This window comes from Indicator indicator, chromosome 19, assembly GCF_027791375.1.
Source record: "Indicator indicator isolate 239-I01 chromosome 19, UM_Iind_1.1, whole genome shotgun sequence".
In the NCBI taxonomy this organism is placed as follows: domain Eukaryota; kingdom Metazoa; phylum Chordata; class Aves; order Piciformes; family Indicatoridae; genus Indicator; species Indicator indicator.
This window is the reverse complement of record NC_072028.1, coordinates 1,830,438-1,856,432: the sequence shown is the minus strand read 5'-3', so window position 1 is coordinate 1,856,432 and position 25,995 is coordinate 1,830,438. Positions and strand designations below refer to the sequence as shown.

Below are 25,995 nucleotides of genomic sequence, written 5' to 3'. Positions count from 1 at the left end.
TGTGTCCCAAGGCTAGACACTATACTGCAGATAGGTGAAGTACTAAAACAGGCATTTTAACTTTAACTGGTGATTGGCAGGGAACCAACTAGTTTCTGGCTATCTTGATTGAACTTTTGAATGTGGCTATGCACACTTGTTGCCCCAAAGAGGTCACAGAAGCTCGTGATTTTACCTTCAGTCCTTGCAAGCTGAAATGCCTCAGTAATATGAAAAATAGTTATGCAAACTTCAGATGCTGTGGTTATTCACCTATCCTCTGGAGTAAAGGACAGCTGTACTTTAAAGAGGTCAAATAACAATAACTAGATGTCTAGGACAGTAAGCAAAAACACTGAACTTTAGCTGCTCTCACTGATCACCTCAGAATCACTATAGCAACATCTAATAGAAACTAGAGCTGGCCTTTGAACAGACTCTTTACCCCAAATGAAATCTGGCCAGTAAGTAAAATTTCTACTCTACCAACAGTATTATTGGTGTTTTAACAGCGTCAGGTAGAGAGGACATCAGTTTCTCATCTCATAAAAGATAACCAAAAAGCAACTTAAAATATATAATTAGAAATGCTGACCAAATTTTGTCCAGCCTTACTAAAGAGTCTAAAATGCAAGGTGTTGATCTACATCAGAAAGGAGGCAAATATCAAAGTGAAATAAAGTTTGTAAATGTAGTTCCATGGCTCAGGCCATATTGTCTGAAAACATCTTTTACAGACACATCTTGCAAAGGTAGTCAAGATCTTAGTCTTACAAAGGACACACTCTTGAGCTAATAAACACGTCTCAGTTATAACACAGAGGCTGAGTAGCTAATCCCCTTCCCAGATTATGCCCCTTGGTTTTCACACTTCTGGAACCCAGTGTTTCCATACAACTTAATCACAAACAGCCCTCATTGTCAGCAAATTCTAAGCTCAACACAATTTAGCCACCAGTGGGGTCTTCTCTGTAACTGCTTTAGTGGGCATCAAGGCAGGATTCTGTGATGCACAACTCTATATCCACAGCAGATCACACAAAGCACCATATTAGGTCCCTGAAAGCTCAGAACTACTACTGACAAGCAGATATGCCTGTTCTGACTAAACTTGACCCACTCAAATAAGAGGGGAGTGGCTGTCTTAGAGATGATAATGTAATGGAACAGACTGATATGTCAGTCTGAAAGCCTAAACGCATGCATGGTTTAAGCCCAGGTAGCAATGTGCTCACAATTCAGATTTTGCTCAACTACTTCAGTACAAGAAAAGTTAGCAGAACATAACAAAATTCCTCAGTTACCAAATACAGTGCCTCCACCCCTTCTGCCTTTACAACCAAACCAAGGTTATTATCAATTTGCTTTTGATATAAGAAAGCAACTTTCATGTACTTACATCAGCTCTCAGAAGGAAGACAAAATGGCTTCTGAAGTTTTCATTAATATACACATGGAGCAACACCTGTTGAGAGTTTTAAGAGGTTTATTGCTATTGCTTAATCAGCACTACAAGCTACAGCTGACCACCTCTGCCCTTGTCAGCACTTAAGGCATGGTTTCAAGAGATGAGGGAATCATTTGACCTCACAACAGTTCCTGCACTGCTGTATTTAGAAAAAAAAAGTTGTAGGTAACCCAGCTATGCTGCATAAACCTGTAAACAGTACTGTAGTTGAAGTCATAAATCGTTTTGTAGGCTATACAATTGAAGTGGCATCTCAACAAGCAAGGCATTAAACATAACCATGAGTTCCCTGCGATGTGCTGTAGCTGTGGCACCATCTAGAGGATTTGAGGTGGAAATTCCTCACACAATGGGCAAAAAACCTGGGAAACTCTTCTCAAAAGTTGTGGAGAAAATAGTTAATCTTCATAAAAAAAAAAAAATCTTTTGAGCGAATTTTCATTCTAACATTTATCTACAGAGTAACTTTAAAAATTATTCATATATGTCATATGACAATACTTTCTTGGTTTATGATAGTTGGATTTATGGGAGTGAGAGAAACAAGAACAAATAAAACTTTGTCAGTCAGCTTGGAAAAGTTACTGATATTGACATCCATCTCATCCACTCTAGGGCACATGCTTGCTACAAGAGCATTTCAGGTGCAGAAAGCCAGGACCCTCCTATAGTTTAGGTCACAAGCTTGCAAGGATAACTGACTTTACTCAGTTTTCCTCATTTGTCACCTTTTTAAAGGAGATCTCTTAACAAAACCAAAGCTGGCTTTTAATCATGGAAAGGCAAGAGGTTTTTAACTAGAAAAACAGTGATCATATATTTCATTTCACACACAGAAGGAGATGCTGACAACAACTGATTGCTCAGTGCAAGAGGAGATGGCCAGTTACAGCTCTGGAGCCCTAATGATTCTTTTTTCCACCCACAAACACCCCAACCTCGCTTTGACTACTTTTTGCCTGGCACACTCTGGCCCATAACTTATTTTTGCTACTCCCACAAAATAATACTTTCAGTCCTGAGGCCTTCTAGGGATAGCAAAGTTCAATCCTTTGCTTACTTCTGTGAAATAATGAGCCAGCTCCTCAGGGACTCGAAGGCCCAGAATTAAGAATATTCACAATGTGACCAACTCCATGGGCAAGAAATCCAAACTAGCTTCTGATCCCTGGTTGATATGTGACTGACTAGCAGCATGATTTATAGTGTGCATCAAAAAATCAAAATTCTGTGCACCTGAATGCAATTTGTACTTTTCTTTCTCTCAGTGTCATGGGGTGAGCTCAATCTGCTGCTGATATTCAATACCACGATTCCATCATGCCAGCTTCAAAATGATCTGATTCTGCTTCCAGTTTCTGGGTTTGGGGGTGTAGGTCTTTTCCACTGTGCAGGCTGCAGGTTGGGGATAGGGGAAGGTTGCTGGGAGGTCTGCTGCTGCTTCTGCATTTTGCTGAGCTTTTCTGCAAACAGGTTCAGGTTTGTTGTACACTGCATTATCTCATTATACTCCTTAGTTCAATCCAGAGAGGGTTTTTGTGTTACCTAGAGGAGGCTTTGTGAGAGTGAGATGTAAGCCAGAACAGTCACAGAATCGTAGCATGGCTCAGGTTGGAATGGACCTCAGATATCATCTACTCCAACCTCCTGACCACGGGCAGGGACACCTCTCAGCTAGACTCAGCTGCTCAAGGCTTGATCCAAACTGGCCATAGGGAGGAGGCATCCACAACCTCCCTGGGCAGCCTATTCCAGAGTTCCCACCACCCTTGTACTGAAGAACTTCTTCCTAAAATCCAGTCTAAATCTACTCTCACTCAGCTTAAAACCATTCCTTCTTGTCCTACTGCTAGATGCCCTTATGAAAAGCCCCTCTCCAGCCTTCCTGCAGGAATCAAAATAACACACAGAAACGCAAGGACACAATTCTACACACATCTTGAGGTAGACTGAAAGTCTACCTCAATTGAAAAACACCATTCATACTGCTGTAAACATTACATGATGTGGACTAAAGGGTAACTGCATGTCTATATACCAAGTAATTTCATAGAAAGTCAGACTAACAAATGTACTGAATGTGCATTAAATTAAATATTTCAAGGTATTTAACTGGCAGATGAGCAAAACACAGAATGACCAACTGCCTTGACTCAATCAGCTGCCCAAGACTGTTTGTCTCATAAGGATCCATGTATTTTGAAATATTGCATGTTAAGGAAAACCCAGGGTACTTTCAAAGTGTTTTCTCTGAGAACTTTCTGTTTTCTTTTGAGGACCACAAGCACATGATACTGACATAATTTATTCCTTGGCTGACTGCCTAGCTAGCATGATGCAACTCAACCCAAGTGCTGCCTTTCAGTGAATGAGAGCCATTCTTGACATTTGCAGCATTCCCATAACAAAATCATCATCTATAAAATTAACATCTTTCATGCTATTTTTTCCCTCAACCTCTCACTTAATTGTTAACTAGCGAAAGCCTTCACTGGTTCCCATGAATGACAGCTTAAATGACCTCGTATAACACTTGTGCTCTAATAACTTAAAAGTTTATATCCCTTTATTTTGTCTGGATTTCTTTTCAATGGCCCACTGCTGTTCAGATCAATGTGCTGACCAGGGATTTTCCACTAGGACTGTTAGACTTGACTGTCACATTTCCTACTGAAAGACCTAAATGAAAAGCTTACACGTGTTCAGCTTGCTTTTGCAGACAGAAAATAGGAACGCATTACCAGGGAATGAAATGGGGCATTTCAATTTATGCTCCCTAGTGAAGACGTTGCCAAAATTGTGTTTTCAAGGAAACCTGATTAGAGAGTGCCCTGGTCCGAGCAGCTGGCAGCAGCACAGCTCAGCCCATGTGTTTGCATAACATTTGTTACTGCACATACCAGTATAAATGGACCAAACTTTGCCCTCTTGTCTGCAGCTATGCCTATCATAGGAATGGGGAAAGAAACTACTTTGTGCACAGTATCTGACCCTTGGAGAACTACATGCATCTGCGTAAAGCAAATTTTCCCAAAAACTCTTTTCAGCAAAATGATTTAGCACGTGTTTAATTTTAATGATTTGGCTTAAGTGTCTTTTGGAGTGCTTTATCAAGCTACAGCAATCATCAGCTGCTTAATAAATATTGGATTAAAGTCTGTAAAGGGAGCTAACACGTGCACCAGAAAGACAAAAAATGAAAGAATGTTGCCAAACACGAAGCTATTCCTCTTTGTGATGCACTATGGTGTTCTGTGGGCTGAAGGACATTTTTCAGTGATGCTGGAAAGTACACAACCAATATTATTTCCGACAATACAGAAGGGTAATGGGAGCTGTAATTCTGGCAGTTTTGTGAACTTACAGAGTGAAATTTCCACAGAATTTAATGCTGCTAGAGAAAACTACAGAAACAAAACCGTTTCTGGGTTTGGTCCTAAATACCCATTAGTAGTAGTTGGAATTCAGCAATAGTTTTGGATATGTGCTGAAATGAAAACTCTAAGCTTCGAATGGGTAGGCATTTGACATGACAGGATATTAGGAGCAAAAATGTTCACTAATGCATAGCAATAAATAGGCTGGATTTTTCAAATGACCACAACAGAAACAGAGAAGATAACAAATCAAAACATAGGGGTTGGTTTTCCAGCATTCCCACATGGTAATGTAGTTCTTCTCTACAAACAGCTTAAATGGTTGTTTTCCAGTGCAGTGGTATGGAAAATTTTTCTGGCACAGCACCGAGTACAGTAAGTGCCACCAACAGCATCCTTTTGACTTTAATATCCTTACAGTCCTGAACAGCCCTGCCCAGCTGGATTGCTGTGCTTCATTTCCATCACTCTGGGCCTCTGAACTTTTGTGTTCACTTCCTCTCAATACGCAGCACCACTGAATCTTCTGTGGTCCCCACTGCCCACTGCTTGGGCATGGAATTTGTCTGTTAGCCCTTGAGATCTCAACGTTCAGCTCCCAAGAGCAGGACCAGCTCTCCCAGACAGCTCAGTGAAATACAGCCTTTCCAAGCTGTCCAGCAGAATCAGAGCAAACACTCAAATCTGAAAAAAAAAGCTTTGCTGCTCTCCTTTGTGCAAGTTTTGAGTGATACATAACATAGTCCTAATAGCAAATTGCTGACTCCATATCCACTGAGACATTCAGTGATTTATCAGTTTCATAACCTCAAGCACAATTCATATGATGTACTACAACGATCCCTGAGCAGTATTCAACAGATTCATTTCTCCTTTCATCCTCAGAACCACTCCACACATCTGTTGTTCTTCCTTCTTACATCTAGAACAAATACCTTCTTGTGACCAGCTGGAGACATCTGAATTTTTACAGTTTAAATAATCAATTGATAAAATGTATATATAACCCAAATAACCTGAGATGATTTGTAGTACAACTGGATATTTTTTCAAGCAGAGGGTCGTCTCAGACTTCCTGCACTGTCACACTGCTTCCACATATACTCAAGTGCAAAACTTGGCAGGACTTTGGGATCACAAACCAGGAAAGCTTGTAGCCATGTTTACCCTTAGCTGAGGCACCCAGCTGGGCAGAACAGGGGTGCTGTATGAAGCCAGGAAGGTGCAGCAGCCATGGGACTCATCCCAAGGCACTGACATAGCCTGTCTTCCAAACAGAATGGATTTGTAGGTAGCTTAACCTACAGTGGCCTTCTCTGAGTGCACTCAGCAGTACAGATTGGATCTCTGGTGCATAAACATGGATCTGACTTGGGAAACATTCTGAAATTTTACCTGTCTTTTGTCACATGTCACTAAGGTGTGTGGCTTGTGTGTTGGATCTAAAGGCTTAAGTAGTTATCAGATAGCACTCTACTGTAGTCAACAAAAAGCGCTGATTACTCTTACCAACAAACTGTAGTTCTGCATTAGACTGCAGGCTTCGACACCCAGTAAAGAGAGCTTCCAGCATTTTGCTTTATTATTATTCTTCTGAGTAACAAGACAAACACTACTTTGATATATGCATTATGATTTGCTCCAACAGAAACTGAGACAACTTTGAACTGGTACCATTTCAGTTATGAGAGTTACACTTAATATCAAACACAGGACTATGTAATTTCACACAAGATAACAACAAGTAATATTAGTTTAACAAGTAGAGCTACATCACTCTCTCTACAAATATTGCCACAGTAGGACTATTTGTCTGGGTTCTGAATAACAATCAGGAGACAGTCATTTTCTGCAAAAAAAATAGATATGTTTAGTTAAAACATTCCATCTTATTTCCTGATAAATACTCTTTATTCATCTATTCCTCTCCAACTTTTGATTTGTTTATTAAGCATAAGTAAAAGCACTTACATTTATACTATAAACACTTCGGAAAGGTAAGCATTTTGAGCAAAGATCTGAAGTTACAGGCAAAAAAAAAGAAAATCTGCCATAAAGCTTAACTATCCTGTATTAAAACTATTTAGTAAGCAGTGGGTTTGCTTTCAAGAAGCTGTAAAGATATTAAATGGGATGAAAAAAGTCACAAGACAAGCACCTGGAATCCAGCACTTGTTAGAATACAAAACTTTTGACATCTGCAGCCTCTTCTGCAGGTGCAGAGAGCTTCTTTCAGTTCAGAGTAGTTTATTCAAAATGGAGAACCCCATTTAGACATGAAAGAAGCAGAAAAGATCTGAATACATTTCTACTATGAATAAAGTCTAAGCATGCCAGACTTTGCCTACTAAGTCTAAAAGCCTGGGGAAGTTTTGGAAACAATTCAGTTGGACAGCATTTAACATTGTCTCTTTTAAATAAAACATTTGTTGAAAGTATCCAGTGACTTTATTAGGGCCATGTCTGCTTTGGAGAAGGCCACACTTCTGCATTGTCACTTTCATTCAAAAGCAACTTAATATAAATCACAGGTGGTTCGTTAGCAAAAAAGGTTCACATTTTATACCACTGATTTTCAGGTCCAACATACCAGTCCAAAAAATCCCCTCTAAAATACAACTGGAGTGCAAAAGCAAAATAAGAATCAATTGCATCAGTTGACATCAATGAGTAAAAAAAACATGATTTAAAAAATGCATTAGGTTTATACTCCAAAATAGAAATCAAGCTAAAATTTTAATCTATCAGTTGATGACTAATGCTAACACTTAACAACAGTGCCAGAATTTTTTCACACACTTTGGGTTCATAGCAGCATTATAAATAACTCCAGTGAGGAGAGGTAATGCACACCTAGAGCATACCTCTGCTCCACACCTGCTATGAAGCCAGCATCAGAGCACTACCCCAGTGAAGGCTGTCCATTACTACAAGCTCAGAGCCCATCTCCTCCATAGTAGCTATGCTGAGGAGATCTCTGAAACTTCCTTTCAGTTCTGTGTGCCTTCACTGCTTATTTCTGTCAAAATCCTGCATATCACTAGTATCTCAGTTTGCCCCAATCACTTCCACTTTGCCTGATTCTTCTTGTACTGACCACAGCTTCACCACAGCTCATCTGGTCTTGTTAACTATTTTAGAGATACAACTAAAACAATAAAATATATTTGTATTTAACATCAGTGAGAAACTGCTTGGTTGTTTTAAGGAAAATAATTGTATCACAGTTACCACATTGGTGATCTTCCCGCATGTCTGTGACACAAATCCCACCCATGGCTAGGGAGTGATGATAACACACCAAGTAAAAATGATCCTCTAGGAAAAACAATAAAATTGCTTGCATCTGTTTGGAGCTAAAATGGATCTGCTATCTTTAATTCTCTGTATAACCATGCTACTTGGTATATAGATTTGTCCAGTGTTCCTGTGGGAGAACCAACAGAAACAAGAATATTCATCAGCTCTAGACTTGTCTCCCTCCATGCTTACTATAAACTCTGTACATTAAAACCCTAGCACTTCTGGTTACATGGTTAACCTATGGCTATATCTGCAAATACTTATTTTCAAAATAAGTACACATTTTTTTCCCCCTACGGTAGCCTTATTCATGAAGAATTAAAAGAAGCTGAAAAGGACACACCATTCTACTATTATTTTCATGGAAGTATACCTGGAGCTACTATAATTTCATGTTTCTTTGTTCTGATCCTCAGGCAGATGAGCTCATTCTGAGGATCAAGATCTCTCACTGCGCTCCAAGCTTGCGTGATGAGCTGACGAAGATGCTCTGCATACTGGAATGTTGTAGAGGCATCAAGATTTGTTCTTACTGGAATTCCTGTAAGCAATTGATTTTCTAATAATCATTTAGTGAAGTTGCATGTTCTACACATACAGCAGATCATGAGAGATAAAACAAGGATTTTGTGTTTTTTTCTGGTTTGTAGCAGAAAGGAGTTATGCTGATTTCCTCAAATCATAGAATGGCTTGAGTTCAAAGATCATCCAGCTCCAGCCCTGCTCCCATGGGCAGGGACACCTCCCACTAGATTAGGTTGCTCAAAGCCTCATCCTGCCTGGTCTTAAATGCTTCCAGGTGTCCACAACTTCTCTGGGCAACACATTCCAGTGTCTCACCCTCCTCATAGTAAAGAGCTTCTTCCTCCTGTCCAATCTAAATCTACCCTGTTCTAGTTTTAAACTATTGGCCCTTGTCCAATCACCACATACCTTTACAAATAGCCCCTCTCCAGCTTTCCTGTAGGCCCCCTTTCAGGTCCTGGAAGGCTGCTATAAGGTCTCCCTAGAGCCTTCTCTTCTCCAGGCTGAACAGACTGAACTCCCCCCCTCAGTCTACCCTTGTAGAAGAGAGGTGTTCCAGCCCTCTTATCATCTTCATGGCCTGCTCCAACAGATCCGTGTTCTCCTGGTGCTGGGGGCTTCAGAGCTGGATACATTACTCCAGGTGGGGTCTCACAAGACCACATCTTTGTTTTCCATGTGCCCTTTCAGAGACTTCAGGATGCTGCTGTATTATCTTGTTGGACACTAAGGTGGGACTGACTGGCCTATAGTTCCCTGGGTCTTCCTTATCTTTCTTTTTGAAAATGGGGGTTATGTTTCACCTCTTCCAGTCAGTGGGAACACCACCAGACCACCAGGACTTTTCAAATGATGATTTCAGGTATCTATATGATTTTCAAAGCATAATTTATATTAATCAGTAGCAACTAAACATTGCATTGCTTTACAAAACTTTTGAAAGTGCCTAATTGCTTTTGAAAGCCCCTCAATGCCTGTCAGATTCCATTCTGTAATACTTCACCTGTTACGGTGCTTCATCACCTGTCACTGTTTGTGTCTTGGTTGCAAGAATCTAACCCACACTAACTGTAGCATTTGACTTGTGCAGGACTATAGAAAATAAAGTGAAATACCAAGAACAACCAAAGGGCAGAAGTGGCATGTTTGCATTTGGCAAGAAAAACCACCCTTGGAAGAATCCCTTCCAAGTAGCAGCAAAATATTGACAATTGGCAGTACACAGTTTATTGATCCCAGCTATTAAGGATATCAGCACATAAGTCAAGATTAACTTTTGATCATTTAATGAATCATTGCTTATCAATGATCTGTCAAATCATGGGATTTATATTAATAGGCTACTACTAGGTGAACTAAAACCAGGGTTCACAGTAATCCTGTAAGTGGAAAACTGTCTGGCTTGAATAAGCTTCTTTCACTAATAAAAAGTTTATTTTATCTAGTAACAAAGACAAGAGAATATAAGTTTGCAAGACAGTTTTCTCTTCACATACATTTCTATATTGTGTCTTCCAGATGCAAGAGATGGGAATACAAGAACAGAGCACCAAGACTGAAATTGAAACGTTTGGTTATTATCGAATAATTGGTTATTGTAAGAATTTGTTTAAGAATTTGATTATTATAGAGGAATTAACAAGCAAAAATAGTAAATGTCAGGCAAAACATTAGAAGCAAAAGAGCAAAATAAATAATAGAACCACTTGAGATATTTGACTATTCTCTAATTTTCCCAGGGAAGAGCTATTTGAATCACTTGAAATCTGTGCTGTCACATGTGAATTCTGCACTGGTAGGATGCATGGCATAGGGAAGTGTACAGAATGACCCAGTGCATCCTTTGTGTCTAATGTTTATTACACAGAGACTGAAACTGGTATTTTAATGGAAACAAACAGGTATTCTCAAGCTCTACATTAGCCTGAGAATCTCTGTATAATCACAGCAGTAAGTCACTTAAAAGTACCAATGAATTGGTGTCAAGTTTACATGACTTCGTATCTAAATGATTGCTTTAACAAATACAGCACTTTTAATGAAAATGGTAAATGTTAAATGATCCTCTGAGGTCCAACAAAAACATGAGAATGAGTTGACACCAGTGACATCCTTAGATTGAAGCTGAGCTGTGCTTGCTTTAGGACAAATTCTCTTTGCCTCTGCCACCCAAATTAGAGAAAGGCAAATAAATCCTTCATTAGAAACGCTGCAGTGTGATCATTCTCAACAGTGAAGGGCAGCAAGTTCATGAGGTTTTCCAAATAAACAAAGTACACTTAGCATAAGTTTCCATGAACAAATCAGCTCTGAGTACTATAATAAATTACAGCAATGTTTGTGTCAGGAGTCTTTAATCTGCAATTTCATCTGCATACTTTTACACCCACACTACTACAAAAATCTTAGTAAAAGACAACTGCCAATGCTAGTGAAGAACAGAGGGGTTCATCTTTTTAGGCAACCTGAACAGCCTAAGAAACCTAACTACTACACTGATGGTTCAAGTATTTTTTACTGTGATTAATTTAAGTTGTATGCTTGTTTGAAATATTTCAACACAGAGAGAAAATAAAGTTTCTACAGAAAGCTCTGAAGTAATTAGATTTGTCAGTGCTAATTATGGATATTCAAAGATGATACAAAAACCACAACTACACACCTCTTGAGGCTTACTTTGTTTATCCAATTTTTTGGTAACTTGAATCACCCTCACAGAATACAGGCTGTCTTGTATTCCCATCTGGCATCTGGTGAAACGTTTCTAAATGATAAACTAAACCCAAAATTCCTGCACTAGTCTTGTCTGTCAGCTTCAGTCTGGCCACATGTTCTGCAGGTTTGTGAGGATAATGAAATTCGAACAGAACACAGCAGGGACTTTTTACCAGGAAGAGTCTACAGTGTGAAAAAGGGAAGTGGAATGTTCTTCCTCTTTTGCAGATGAAAATTGAGACAGAAGGAATCCAAAACAGCCTTTAGAACCCCACGCTATTTGTAACTGCAGAGCTGTTGAGATGGACTGCAGTGGCACACCTGAGTGGGAAAGCATACTTGACCAATACTGTGCCAAGAAGTCAACTGTCCCAAGTAACAAGACACAAGAAAACTGGGTTAATTTTCTCTTAGACCACACTGGTGGTCTTGCCTTGAGTATTGGTGTGCAAGCACAAGAAAGATAATTTGTGTTATCCAAGTGCTTGATTTTGTTCATTTCTCATGTGCAGCTTAGTCCAAGATTGGATCATGTCACATTCTATTGACTGAAACAGAAAACTGAAATGGCTGAAATGGAGCTTGTTCTGAGACCAGGCTGCATTTCAGCTTAGCAAACAGCCACATCTAGACATGAGCATGTGCAGGCACAAAGCAGCTTTTCAGTTTCTGTCTGCTAGGCTATACACTACTCTCTTGACCTGCATCATCTGTTCCGTGAACAAAGACACATTTTACTTAACATGTCCAGGCACACAAATTTAATTGTCCTCACCCAAAGACTAAATAACAGTTAGGTTGCCTTCTTAGTCCTGTTGCTTGAACTGCTGCTAGTGCAATACATTTTTGGGAGGACTGTAAAAGGGAGGGATGTCAAATAATTATGGGCTTTGAGAACCCTGGTCTAGTGGAAGTTATCCCTGCCCATAGAAGGAAGGGCCGGAACTAGATGATCATTAAGGTCCCTTCCAATTCAAAACACTTTGTGATTCTATGGCATAAAACTTGCTTTTCCTCCTATAACAACTTTGAGGGTGGTGGAGCACTGGAAGAGGCTGCTCAGAGAGATGGTGGAGTCTCCATCTCTGGATTCATTCAAAACCCATCCTGTGCAACCTGCTCTAGCTCAACCTGCTCTGGCAGAGACCCTTTCCAACCTCCATCATTCTGTGCTTCTCTAATTCTGTGTAACCTACCAAGACAAGTTCAAGACCTGTTTCTGAAAAACAATGTATAGCTTAGTTAAACAAAGGGGATAAATAACAACATGGAATTCTTGAAGTTAAGATTATGACACTTTTAGTTATATCTTCAGAGCAGGCTTGTGTAAAGGCTTTTGATTTTTCTGCCTTACCATCAATTTGAATGAAAAAATAAAACCTATGGAGAGCTTCAAGAAATGGCTCGAACCCAAACATTCATGTCTTCAGATGAAACAAACATTTCTGAAAATCATGCCTTCAAAATACATTGCAAACAGATGGTGTTGACACCTTAGAACCTGCCATTTTGTGTCTATGAGTTACTGCATCTTGCTGCTACCAAGTTTGTTGCTTGGAGAAAGCAGAAGACGCTTTACCTTCGGCGTTTACAACAAGCATTCCGATAACCCCTTTGTGGTCCTGAATCCTCTTTAGGGTTTCATCCACTTCAGCCTGTGCTAAGAGAGGACCAACGGTCACCATACGCCCTGAAGCCACCACAGCTCCGCCCGACAGCGAGTGCGGGCCCCGGGGAGGAGGCGGCGGGGTGGCAGTGCCCGAAGGCAACCCCGGAGCTCTGGGCCCGGCCTCCCCCCCGGCCCCGGCCTCCCCCGCCGCCCCGTTCCCCGGGCGGGAGCAGCCCCATTACCGCCGCCATGGCCTCGCCGCCGTTGCTATGGAGTGGAGGAAGTGACGCGCCAGATCGGCAGCGCCTGCGGCCACCGTACCGGTGGCTCCTGCGCCTCTGCGGCCGGGACCCTCAGTGCGGTTCCCGGCCTAGGCTGGAGCCTACAGGTCACGTCTGAGGGGCAGCCGGGGACACGTCCCGAGGGAGCAGCGGGCAGGGCCAACTGCAGCGCGGCCCGGGGCACAGTGAGGGTGTTTTTGTTAGTTTATTTTAAAGATGGGACTGACTAAATCTCGAAGACGCCAGTTTAGCTACTCTTGTTAGAAACGAGTATTTTTCTTTTCCCCGTGTCTAAGCATTGCCTTGCCTGCTCTGTTTTGTCACAGATGTTAGATGCTGTGTGGGTGTGCAGAGCTTGTTTTTCACCAGTGGAAGCTCGCTGTGATCTCAGGGTATAAATAGATTAATCATCAACCCAAGTGCTGTGTGCTGCCATTGCTTACTAGACGTCTCAAATGGTGTAGACCGCTTGTACAATGCTGTAATGTAAATAGTTACCTGATTTCCCTGAGGAGGAGGGGAACAAACTTCATGTGCAAGCCATTTGAAAAGCCATCTTCCTCCATGCACACACTAAATACTGCTGGTACATTCAAAAGCCTCTAGCAGTCTTCCTTGGCCTTTTAAGAGAAGAGAGTTAGGCTGAGTTGTGTATGAAGCTTCTTGGGGTTTTGTCACTGAAGTGACTTTTCCCTTTTCTGCAATGTACAGGGGTTTGGGAAACCAGCAGTTGCCCTTCTCTTATTTTTAATAGATGTGAAGAGCAAATTAACAAGATAGTTATTAATCTACAACTCTTGAAGGACTTAATTGTGTTTGAAACTTGTGGCAGTGAATCGGCATGTTGTTTAATGTGGCTTTATGGTCCTGCGTTGTGTGGGATTGTGATATCTACTGCAACAATATTATTCCAGGAATTTATTAAGTTTCAGACTGGCAGGAGGCAGCATAAATCAGAAGCATTGAGGTTGCTCTGTCTTCAGATTAGTGTATAACTGAATTAAGGTCTGGTTAATGAGGGAAAGGAGAAATTACCAGAAATACCAGTATGCTTACTACAAAAGCTGCTATTTTAGGAGCTAACCCAACATCTTTATGACATGCTATGGAAGGCAATGAAGAGCACTGTGCCTAGAGCTGATAATGGTCGTGTGAGTCACTTTTCGCTGTGTGAGTTGTGGTTCACCTGTGAACAGTTTGGCCCAGCAAGGAGGTTTGCATTGATACACCTGTGCTGTTTTGTAACAAGAAGGACGGTTTCCTGCATTTCTGGGCATGAGATATCTTTAGAGATATTTTTCATTTTTCTGAACGACTGACGGCACCAGTCCATGATTACTGAATCTGAGATAGAACATCTGCTGGCCAATTTTGTTTTAATACAAGCAATAGATGCTCTTAAATGGAAACATAGGTTAGACAATATAAACTAGATCCTACTGTTGGTCACAGGAGTGATCCTTTCTATAACAGTCCAGTTAAAGCCAGCACACCATAGGATAACATCCTGTAAGATGTAGTGGTGATCTTCCCCCCAGGAACTAGACTGGCAATTCCAGGGATTTAGAAAAAATGAAATGGAGGCGTTTTTTTTCCCACTTATTCTCCTGCCCTATTGCTATTTTTTAATTTTCAAGGCTTCTTTCAAGACTCCTGTTTTCCTTCATGGATGCAAGATGCCCACATGTTGGGTTTTTTTTAAATAAAACCAATAAAAATATCAGCTCATCTTTGCAAAAAATACTGAACTGGAGCCAAAATGACAGTTAGTATGATGCAGGATTATTCTTGGAAGCATTATTTATGCTCAGCATGAAAGACTGAAACATGCAGACTTCTACAGGCACTCAGATAAGCTTTGTCTTGGACTTAAGACATAAATAAAAATATTTTCCTGGTTACTTGAAATTTAACTGAGGATTAAGATTCCAAGCAACGTAGTTATTCCTGTGATATACAGTAGAGAATGCAGTATTAGGAACAGAGTGATGCTGTCTGAAAACCAGAAACTCTTCATAATTTGGGACTGAAATCTTGCAAATACCTAGGTGTGAATATGCTTAAATATTTGCTGGTAAAAGTAGCAAGTGAGAAGCTTAAACTTCAAGTGCTTGCACTTGTATTCTGGTGTTTGAACTAATTCCTGCATTTATAGTTAAGATTGAGGAGGGGAAAAGTCAACTGAAAGAGTGGAAAATAATTTTGTTGTTTCCCCCCACCCCCACTATGACAGAAGTCATTCTCTGTGCAGAAACTAAGAAGAGGATTTTGCTGGTGAGTACATAAGAATTTTTCCCTCCTTGCTGCTTCAACCATGAGACCCAGGAAGAGGTAGGGAGGAAGTGAAGAACACTAACGGACTTGAGCTACCCTGAACTTCTGTAAACAATCTTGATTTGCTGCCAGTCATAATGAAATACCATAAATCAACTCAATTTAGGAAGAACTTTTTATAACCAATAATTTTGATTACACATAACTGTAAAAGTCTGTCAGATTTTGTGGTAGCTTCACTGTCCATGCTGCAGGGTGGCTCTGGAAGCTTTCAGTTTTGTTGGCCTGTGAAGTGGAACGAACTCATACAGGACCAATAGTGATGCTGTTGATGACTGTACAGTTGGTTCTTTCCTCTATGCTTTTATTTCTAGCCAAATAGGTATTTTGGTGGAAGCAGATAGTGTGATATAGTAGCTAAAAGCTTAGAGTCCATTCTTAGCACACAATCTTTACAAATATCAAAAGGAAAAAAAAAAGGAAGACTGTTTTTTTGGTATTATGTGATTATTTTGACATAATACTGAGTGTCCTGGGTTATCAGCCTGCTCTCGCAAGCCTCCCTCTCCCCACACAGATGGGAGGGAAAGTGGGAAAGTAACACACAAGAAAACCCTGGCTGAGATAAGGAATATAAAGAGGTAATGCAATGTACAAGTACCTCAGCCTATTTGCAGAAAAGCTCAGCAAAACACAGAAGCAGAAGTCAGTCACCTCCCCCACTCCCTGACCTGCAGCCCACCCAGCAGAAAAGACCAACACCCCAACCCCAGAAACCAGAAGCAGAACTGGAACAGGAAGCCTCTCATGTTACAATCTGAACTTCAAGTCCCACAATACTTTGCTCCAGCCTGCACTTTCATTTTGAAGCTGGCAGGATGGCAGCATGTACTGAGTATCCGCAGCATGGGACCATACAGGTGCGTTGATGGACCTCCTAGTAAAGCAGAAAAAGCTGGTGGAGTACTGTAATAATCAATGGCCAACCTGTATTTGGATGAGCAGGAAAAGTGGATGGAAAATGGGCCTATTACCCATGATACTATTTTGCAGCTTTTGCTGTTTTGCAGAACTGCCAACTGTCTGTCACTACTGAAAACCTGCATGACTGTATTTGTCTTTGGTCAAGTCTGGTAAGGGCATTTTTGTGACAGGATTCTGCGAAGGGAGTGTAATTGTGAGGGAGCTGGTGTCAAACATGATGTCCACATGGTCTGAAGTGGACAGCATTCATTAAAGATGTTCACAGTTCACCTAGGGAGCGCTAAGATTCTAACATGAAATTCTCCTACTGCCAAGAAATGAATGACCAGTCGGTGTGCTTTCTCATATCTTAGTTGTACTTGCCAGCATCATTTCAGCAAGAAATGCCTCAGCTTTATTGATGACATGAGGCTTCATATACAGCAGTTTTATGGATATGATGGGCATATTTACATGTGTATAAAGCATGTACATCTAATTACTGTTAACTTCCCAAGAGGTGCTTTTTTGACCATGCTGGATTCTCTGGAGAAACTATTTGAGCATAAGTGTTAATAATAGTGAACCAGAAAAGGGCAAATTACTAAAATATTGCAGTCACCTGAAATTGCAGTTAGCAGCTAATGTTGTTTTTAAGAGTTATTCATTTGGTTTTGGAACTGGTAACAGCAGCACTTCTAGTAACAAAGGGGTTTCCTACCAAGAGGAATCAATCCCAGATCACTGTCTCAAATCAGCAGGATATAAGTTCTTGAGTGAACCTGCAGAAAAAGCCACAGTTTTCCTAAGTAGACTGATGTCATCCTTTTAATTATGTTTTAATTATTAAGTTAAAATCTAGAGGCAGCAAGATAATTCCCCTATTGATTTTTCAAACCTCAGGAAACTAAATTAGAGCAGCCAGGAGAATTCCAAGTTTCTGTTCCCTTTGCCTGGCATTTGAACAAATTAAACCTCTCAGTTTGTAGAAAAATTAGGTCATAACAATAAGGTTCACTGCGGGACTTCATGGTATCCATGGGAGGAAGGAAGACTGGTGCTTGGAGAGAGAGCCTAAAATGCCCTAAGTTAATTAAGCATAACAGCAGAGGTACATCATTTATCTGTTCAGATCATGGCATTGATTTGAGTCTCAGAATTTCAGGACATTCACCTCTGGGGGCACAGTGGGACTGGAAGCAGACCCCTGTAAAAAATGCAGTGACTAGCAGGAAAGTAAAAGTCACAGAGAGAGATCTGAACTGATTCCTTGAGCTTTGTGGACAATTTGAGAGAGAAAAGGTTAGTTCTCCTCCAGGATGCAACCAAGCAGAGAATCGGCTAGTCCAAACACTCACGATTTTCATCCACCTCTGCAAATTATCCTCAAATAATGATGCACGCACTCAGAACTTATTTCTGAAGAGTAGGGTACAGTATTTTTAAAAGCAACACTGAAGTCAAAATCCTTCAGAGTGGATGCAGAACAAGAGGTCATGAGTTGTAACTGCCCACATCCTACTATGGACACCTGGGGCTCTCAGCTCTGTTTTGCGTGGTGCTGCAGCAAGAGGGATTCTTCCTCTTTTCCAGAAATGCATAACTCTGCTTTTGTCCTGCACCCCTTTTAGTTGCTGTGGCTCTGCACCACTGGTGTCAGTGAAATTGCTTCTATCTCAAGCAGTTAAAATAATACAGAGAAGGTACCATCATCCTGAGTCTATGCCAGCTGGGTCAGAAAGTAATCTCATAGATACTGAGCAAGGAGATGACTGCACTAGAATGTTCTTAGAAGTCAGCATTAATTACCAGATGGCAACAGGTTTACAAGGTACTGTTCAAAGGCCATGACTGCAAGGAACAAAATAGTTAAATAGAGGTTCAGGCTAAGAAAATTTGCTGTAATGTGGCTCATTTTTTAAAACATCCATGAAGATGACTGCAGAGTATGACAACAAGGGATGCATTCATAAGCACAATTTAAACAATCTAAAATGACTTTTCAGCTGTGGAAAGAAGACTCTGGGTTCTAGTAAATTATTCCTTCCCCCTCTTGCCCTCTGTCCTAAGGGGAGCATGCATTTGTCAGATGAATCCATCTGTCTGTCCAACTTGTTAATTTTGCCGAAGGCTACCTCAGAATCTAGTCTTAGGAGCAGTGTCTGCTTCTTATAAAGCACAGTGCCTACCATACAGTCATGACTGCTGAACTAAGTACTCAAACCTACTCTTCTGCTTAACATCAGCTGGAAATCTCACAGTCACCTTCTACAAGTTTGCTGAGCTACAAGTGCCTTACAGTGTCTCACGATGTCTGCTTCAGGCTATACCCCAGAACAACACAGTCAAATAGAAATAACAAATAATGATAAGATACTTAAATTAATATTGAAGCTGTACCATCTCTGTAAGGAATTCTTCGTGTCAGCTGTGAAAAGATGCCAGTTTCTTTCTAATTTACTAATTAGTGGTTTATAAGAGAGAAGGCCCATCACTAGAATTACCCTTTCATCTGCACAAAATCGTGGCTGTTAAGTCTAGAGCTCAGTATTGGCCAACTGTGTGACTGCCAGCACGTGTCAGGACTGTGAAGAAGAAATTGGAAATGTTCTTATCTCCAAGCAAGTGAAAGAGTAGAGCTAGATGGAAAAAAGTGAGAAGTAGTCTTGTTAAGCAAAGATGTTATTTGCTGTGACATTTTGTTAAAGAAGTTTATAGCTGAACCATAATCTAAATAAAATGAGACTGACTAATCCATGACCTTTACAATTCCAGATTATTGTTAATTGTAGAATATTCTAAGCAGGCTTTCCCAAGGTATTATTCCAGAAGGGTTCACAATACAGTTGCCATAACCTATCTCACATGACAAACCCATCCTTGGCCTTGGCTAACAGTCTGCTGGACCAGTTTTCTTCTATCAGTGTTTCACCAGAATAGCTTTGCTGACTTAAATGACATTATTATGCATTCATGCAAGCTTTACTTTCCCCTTGTGTGTTCCATTTTGGAAGAATTTCAGAAATAAAAGGAAGAGTCATGGTTCAGTAAACCGCAAAACAGAAGTTACAGTCAAGAAAATTTAGTACCCACACAACATCACTGCATTTTTCTCAACCAGTTTTCTTCCTTGCCTTTGGGGAAAGAGGAACCACAGACAATTTCTACTTATTCACCCTACCACAATCCATTAACAAGACCACTGTAACTCTCCCTTGGCTACCAGCAGTGTTGGGTTTGTTGCAGAGGTGCCTGTGCTAATGCGCTAGCACGATATATGACTGCTTCGCTGTAGGTTCACTGTGAAGATAGGATATGAGCTAGGTTGTGGTTTTCAGCAAGAGCAGCTATGAAGCCACTAACCTGTGGGAAAGACTAGGCATCATTACCAATTGCTAATCACCAATTAGTATTTGCAAAATACCATGTATTGGAAGCTCAGCAAAGTCAGCACTATGGTAGGGAGCCAACGGAGAGGTTTCTCTTTGCAAAATGAGGATGTTTTACTGGGCTTTCATGTTATTTCACACCCACAGTGTCTCACTTAATGTCACACATCTCACCTGCTTTGGGTTAGAACATCATAAAACACATTTTAAAGACATCAGATCTTGTTTTCAGCAAGTCATAGTTAAGCTTTTCACCCATTTTTCCCTCCCCTGCTGATGTTCTGTCAGATAAGGTATGAATTTTTCCTATTGTCACAGTTTTATTACTCAGAATTTTGAAGTGTTCCATTGATCACCATTTCCTGTTGAAGGAGTTAACGTCTACTTGCACCATTTGCATTCAAAGCAAGAAAAGCTACAAGGAGAGAGGAATTTATTCACACACACCAATACTTCAGTCAGATGCCGTGTTAGAAATTGCTCTAATTTGTATTATTTAGATCAAAAGTATCAATGCCCCAAAAAATTCATAAACCCTTTGGGTATGGAAGTAGGTTCCCTGAATTTCCAAGGAAAAGCAGAGGAAAAGGCAGATCCATATTTAAGAAGAGGAGTTCCATTTTACAGGGTCTTTTTTTCACTTCTGCTGTAGATCATGCTCAAAGACAATATTTGCTCAGTGCCTGTGGATCAGATAAGCATGGGGAATAATGGATATACAAATATTAAACATGCAGACTACAAAAAAAAAAATCCTCACATGAAAATTTAGCAATTGAATGCTTAAATTAGCATTAGCATATTTGAATCAGGGGGGTTGTGAGCAAGCCTGCTATCTTCAGCTTCTGTTTCACAAAGAATATCCAAAGTGGATATTTTCTCAGAGCAGAGAAAGGCATTTCAAATAACATGAAATTAAAAAGCATGTTTCCTAAACAAATGCACCAGCAGAGACAAGGCATGGTCTTTGCTTCTCTTAATATCCTTTGCTACTTGTAAGTATTAATGGTGCTCCAGGAGATAAAGGAATATAGAAGGTGCTTCATAATTTCAGCTCTCCTCAGACACCTTAGTGGCAGACGTGCCTAATACAGATAAGAAAGATGGAACGGATATTAAAGCAGAACATCTCCCCATCTCTTCTTTGTTATTCTAGCAGAGATTTACCTCAAGCACTTTCTCTGTGCCGTGGAAGTGGTGTCAGTTATTGCAGATGCCACTGTGGTCTGCCCAGGAGGAAGAGGCATAGGTGTGTGTCAATACTCCCCAGCAGTGAGAGATCTTAGATACTGCACATTATGATAAAAGCCTTGGGGGGTGCGTGTCAGTGGAGGGGGAACTGGAGGAAAGAAGGAAGAACTGAGTGATTCACTTGCTCAGTAAGTAAATAGAAGAAGACTGAAATTGTCTCAAATTCTGCATTTCTATCCATATGCAGACTGGTACTTGCTTTCAGATAGGCAATGTTTTAAAACACTCTATCCAGGCAAAGATGGCAATTCTTTTCTAGTTTGCAGCAGTTTTCTACAGTGGCAGCACACCATTTTTTGATGGGAACCCCTGAGTAACACTCTTAAACCTGTAAGCAAAAGCTTGCATTTCTTTTTGGTTTTGTGTATATTTAGCTCAAGAATCCCCAGTGATTCGTAGCCCACAGGCTGAAGCCAGCCTAATTTGCTTTCTTGTCTGGCCATTAGATGGCAGACAACGGAGCAACCATTACTGTGTGTTGTGTCCTTGAGTTGATGAAATAAGCAGAAAATGCTGCTGGTCTCTAAATTAGCTCACTTCACAACCCCTAATGATGACATAAACAGCATCCACAAGGCCTGCAAAGTCACTTTCCTGCTTTTTACTCCCAAATCATATATTGCAGCAACTCAAACCCTGTAATAAAAACATATATCAACCATTCCTTCATCTTTCCCTGTAATTTGCATTCAACTTTAAGCAGAAAGCATCATCCTAACCCCCATTCTCTACCATTTCCACACTCAAGATTAATCTCTGCAATGAAGTAACTGGTCCCATCTGAATGATTTCCCCATGGCACAATTCTCAAAAGTATGAGAAAAAGCCTGACATTGCTCTCCTCTTAAAGACCTATCTAAGCAAGGCAGTGTAATTGCACGCTCATTGCCTCCTTTTTGAATCCCAATCATAACCCTAAGCCTAACCACTAATCCAAAACCTAACCCTAATGGCCTATAACCTAATGGCCTAACCCTAATCCTAGCCCTAACCCTAATGCTAACACTCACCCTAATCCTAAATATAACTCTAACGCTAATGGCCTAATCCTAACCATACAACTAACCCTAATGGCCTAACCCTAACAGCTTAACCCTAAATAAACCCTGACCCTAACTCTAATATCCTAACCTAACCTAACCCTAACCCTAACTCTAATTGTAACCCCATACTCTGTGTTTTGATGAGGGAGTCCCTGTAGCTCCACCAAGAAAAATACAGCATCCTATTGCAGGGCATGTTTCCATCCATGTAGCAGAATTATTAGACCTGCTCTCACTGCTCTAAGGCTTCTTTTTCTACACCATCCATACTGGTGGATGTATTTCCCTTCTTGTGTTTATGCTCTTCTCAGACTTTAGTTAGGTTGTCCACTTGATTTCTAGCCTTAAAGCTTGACTGTTTCATCTCATGAATACATTCAGGTTTTCTTGCTATGTCATTTTGGTGCATTTAGTTCAGATTTCTCTTTCTGGCTTTTTTAGAGTGTTTGGCTTTGGCTATTTACAGGTTTGGCCACTTCGCAGAATGTGAGAAAAGGGAAAATGAAGGAAAAAATCTCTACAGGGGAAGGCAGTAAAAATAGAACAGGTAATTGTCAGTACAGTGACTAAATCCTTTTCAACAAATTCCTTTACCACAGACCTGAAAAAGAAAACCACTATTATCCATTAAAGATGTAACTTCTGTGCACAGCTCACACCAACAGGAAAAGTCACTGCCCCTGACCCAGAGAGCCTACAAGCAAATACTGCTTTCTGCTGCATGAAGACAGACCCCAGAGAGTAGGACATTCCCACCTCCACTGCCACGCAGGCCTAAGTGCAGGACTTTTCTAGCACTCACTGGTCTGTCATCCTTGCTACCTCTGTAATACAAGCTCAAAACATCCAGCTCTGTAAATGCAAACCAGTACCAGAGCATTGGTACCATAGGCTGTGCAGACACACCCAACAGGACTGCACTCTCTGTGCTCTGCTACTGATCTGCATGGAGAAACATGGTTGAATGCATCTGAGCATCTGGCTGGCTAGCTGGTTCTCTCCTGCTTCTTTCCAATGGACCAGTCTGAGCACTGACAATAACTAACAGGTTATCACAGAATCACAGAATCATAGAATGGTAGGGGTTGGAAGGGACCTTTGGAGATCATGGAGTCCAACTCCCCTGTCAAAGCCCTGTCAAACCAATCTGCAGATTCACAGCAACATGAAGGTAGCCCTGGAAGTGTCATCATCCACCTGAATACACAGTTTATATGTACAATGTGCATTATGCAAAGGCAGATGTGGTAATGGTTGCTGACCAAGCTTTGACAGACTGTGGAAAAGCATTGGGCTTCAAATGTTCACAGAGGAGAACTATGACTTTCTCCTCCTGTGACAGAGGCACTCAACCCCTCTACTCACAGTAGATTGGCGGTATGAGCTCCAAAGGAAGTAAAGGCCTGAGCTGTAACTGTGCCAGGAACTCCTCTAGAAAACCCACAAAGGAGCAGAGTGACCCAGTGAGGACTGATGGGTATAAGCTTGGAATACCAACCACACCATTAATTAATAGCAGGTGGGTCCCCAAGACTTTTAGCAAGGAACAAAAAAAGCTGTAGGTACAAGGAATCATATGCACACCTTTCCTGTTGTGTGCTTTTTGACTACAAGCCAACCACTTTATTCCATAAATGTGATAGCCAAAGTGAGGCAGTGGCTGCTTGATGGTGATCTCCCCTTGATCTGGGACACATCTCATGGTTTGAGATTCCTTACCTGAGACTAAAAGATCCTTTCCTACCCAAGGCAGTGAGACCTCTTCTACACAGCAGATCTTCAGTAAGTGACTGATAGGATGCTGAATTGCTATTAATGAAATCCATGTCTAAATCCTTTAGACATAAACCATTGACCAAGTCTGGGTCCAGCTGTACCTAGACTCTGAGAATGTGTTTGGAAAGCAAGAGAGGCCTTTCCAAAACTCATGACTCAATGGGAGGTTTTCCTTAACCCTTGTATTACTTCTATTACACATCCACTGTTGACCAAGTCTGGGACAGCTAAGTTCCATCAGGAGTTTAGAATGCAATGGAGTACATTCTGAACTTCATGACTTGATGGGAAGGTCTCCTTTACCCTTTTGTCTCTGATCTCTGTGTAAATCATGCTAAATCAATTCTAACTCAATTTGCGTTTATATGTTTTTTCCATGTAAAAAGTAAAGAGAGTGAACCTTGCCATTGAACTTCAAGTGGCACTTTGACAATCTCATGTTAATCACACACACACACACACAATATATGTCATATAACTCATACAAATCCTTTGATGGTGATTCTTTAAGCAATCTAATCTCTCATCCACGACAACTTCCCCACAGTTGTCCAAACCACTAAAGGCAAACCAGTGGTTTGCTGACCATCTTCTTATTAAACTCAAAGAAAATTAGGTCTCTGGTTTCATTAGGAGCTGCCCCAACTCCTTAAGAGCCTGAATAAAAGTCTTTCAACTGTGTGCTTTTTCATCAAACTAAAATTTAAAAAAGCATCTCAAACACTCAATTTTTATTTTGAACTTGAACTACTTTTAAACAACTAAAAGGATCCTAGAGGCACTGGAACAGGCTGCCCAGGGAAGTGGTGAAGTCACCATGGAGGTGTTAAAAAAATGAGTAGATGTGGCACTTCAGGACATGTCTAGAGGCCATGGAGGTGTTGGGTTGAAGGTTGGACTTGATAATCTTAGAGGTCTTTTCCAACCTTAAAGATTCTATCAATATTCCTTGGCATTAGAGCTGAGGATTTGCAAGGCAATTTCAGCTTGGTATGGCTTGAAACAGCTGCTGATTTATAAACCCATGAGAAATTAAGTTTCTAACACAACTAGCAGACAGTTTAAATTTGCCACTTTGTTGTAGCAAGGGAACAAGAAGGACACAAACAGTGTATTTTGCTTGGTTAATTGATATTATTGTGATAACAGTTTCCATGAACACTCTTCACTAGCTTCTGCTTCTGCCAGCCTTCAAGGAACTAAAATTGTGTCACTTCTGAGCAGGTAGAGCCCACCCAAAATTCTCTTTAGAAATTATCACATCTTTAAAGCAAAACAAAAAAGCCTATGCAGTTTTGTTGTCACACCAATCATTTATGCCTTTGGATCATCTCAATGACTAACGGCACCTATTACGACTTTTAAACTTGACAGATGTCAGCTTAGCATCATATTGAGAAGATAATCTTGTGCAAGTTATGCTGCAACTAAGTAAATTGCAGTAAACAAGCAGCAAAAGTCACTGTCAGTAAACAGAGCAGACAAATCTAAAACAAGGTCTGTGGTTTCCAAACTGTCTGCATTTCATTTTCATCTTTCAGAAGAAGTAGCACAGAATAGACCTTTGTTAGTGCATCTCATATTTACTCTTATGGATCATTAATTCTACTTCTAAAATATATATATATAATTCCGAATTGAATTGGCTGAATAATTCATAACAGTTACACTTGTCTGCAAGTGTTGTCTGCAAGTAGATCATGATCATCTTAGCTAGATTCATTATTTAAATTCTTTTGCGAAATACCTCCTACAAATAGCTCTTGATCTGTAGTTATTTGGGAGCTGCTACTTGCAAATGTTTTGAATTTATATGCTGGGCATTCACAGCTTGATATTTGGTCAAAACCCCACATCTAGTCATTTGCTTCTGTATGCAGTTACTATGCTTACAAAATCACTCAGGCATTCTCATGTAAACATAGACCTGAATTAATAAAAGTTAGTACCACGAACCTTCAACGCTGACCAGTGTGTCCATCAGGCATGAGACATGTTTTCTCCTTGAGTCAAAACCCTTCTGCTTCATGGATATAATAAAA

The 25,995-nt window shown here is 40.6% G+C and overlaps 1 protein-coding gene across 1 annotated transcript; it reads right to left on the bottom strand.

Moving 5' to 3' along the window:
• Positions 1–6,629: 6,629 nt before the first annotated feature.
• On the bottom strand, positions 6,630–13,052 carry DYNLRB2 (dynein light chain roadblock-type 2). The gene is made up of 3 exons (XM_054389481.1): positions 12,947–13,052; positions 8,501–8,668; positions 6,630–6,673 (listed from the first exon to the last, which is right to left on the bottom strand). Exons 1-3 carry the CDS (start codon positions 13,050–13,052, stop codon positions 6,630–6,632), a joined length of 318 nt encoding a protein of 105 aa, XP_054245456.1.
• Positions 13,053–25,995: the final 12,943 nt, after the last annotated feature.

What these genes read in the sequence shown, in the direction of transcription:
- DYNLRB2 (XM_054389481.1), bottom strand. Translation starts at nt 13,052, where the DNA reads ATGGTGACCGTTGGTCCTCTCTTAGCACAGGCTGAAGTGGATGAAACC. An exon ending in GCTTGTTGTAAACGCCGAAG is followed by an intron (nt 8,669 to 12,946) that starts GTAAAGCGTCTT and finishes AATTGCTTACAG; the next exon opens with GAATTCCAGTAAGAACAAAT. An exon ending in TGAAATTATAGTAGCTCCAG is followed by an intron (nt 6,674 to 8,500) that starts GTATACTTCCAT and finishes TTTTTTTTGCAG; the next exon opens with AAAATGACTGTCTCCTGATT.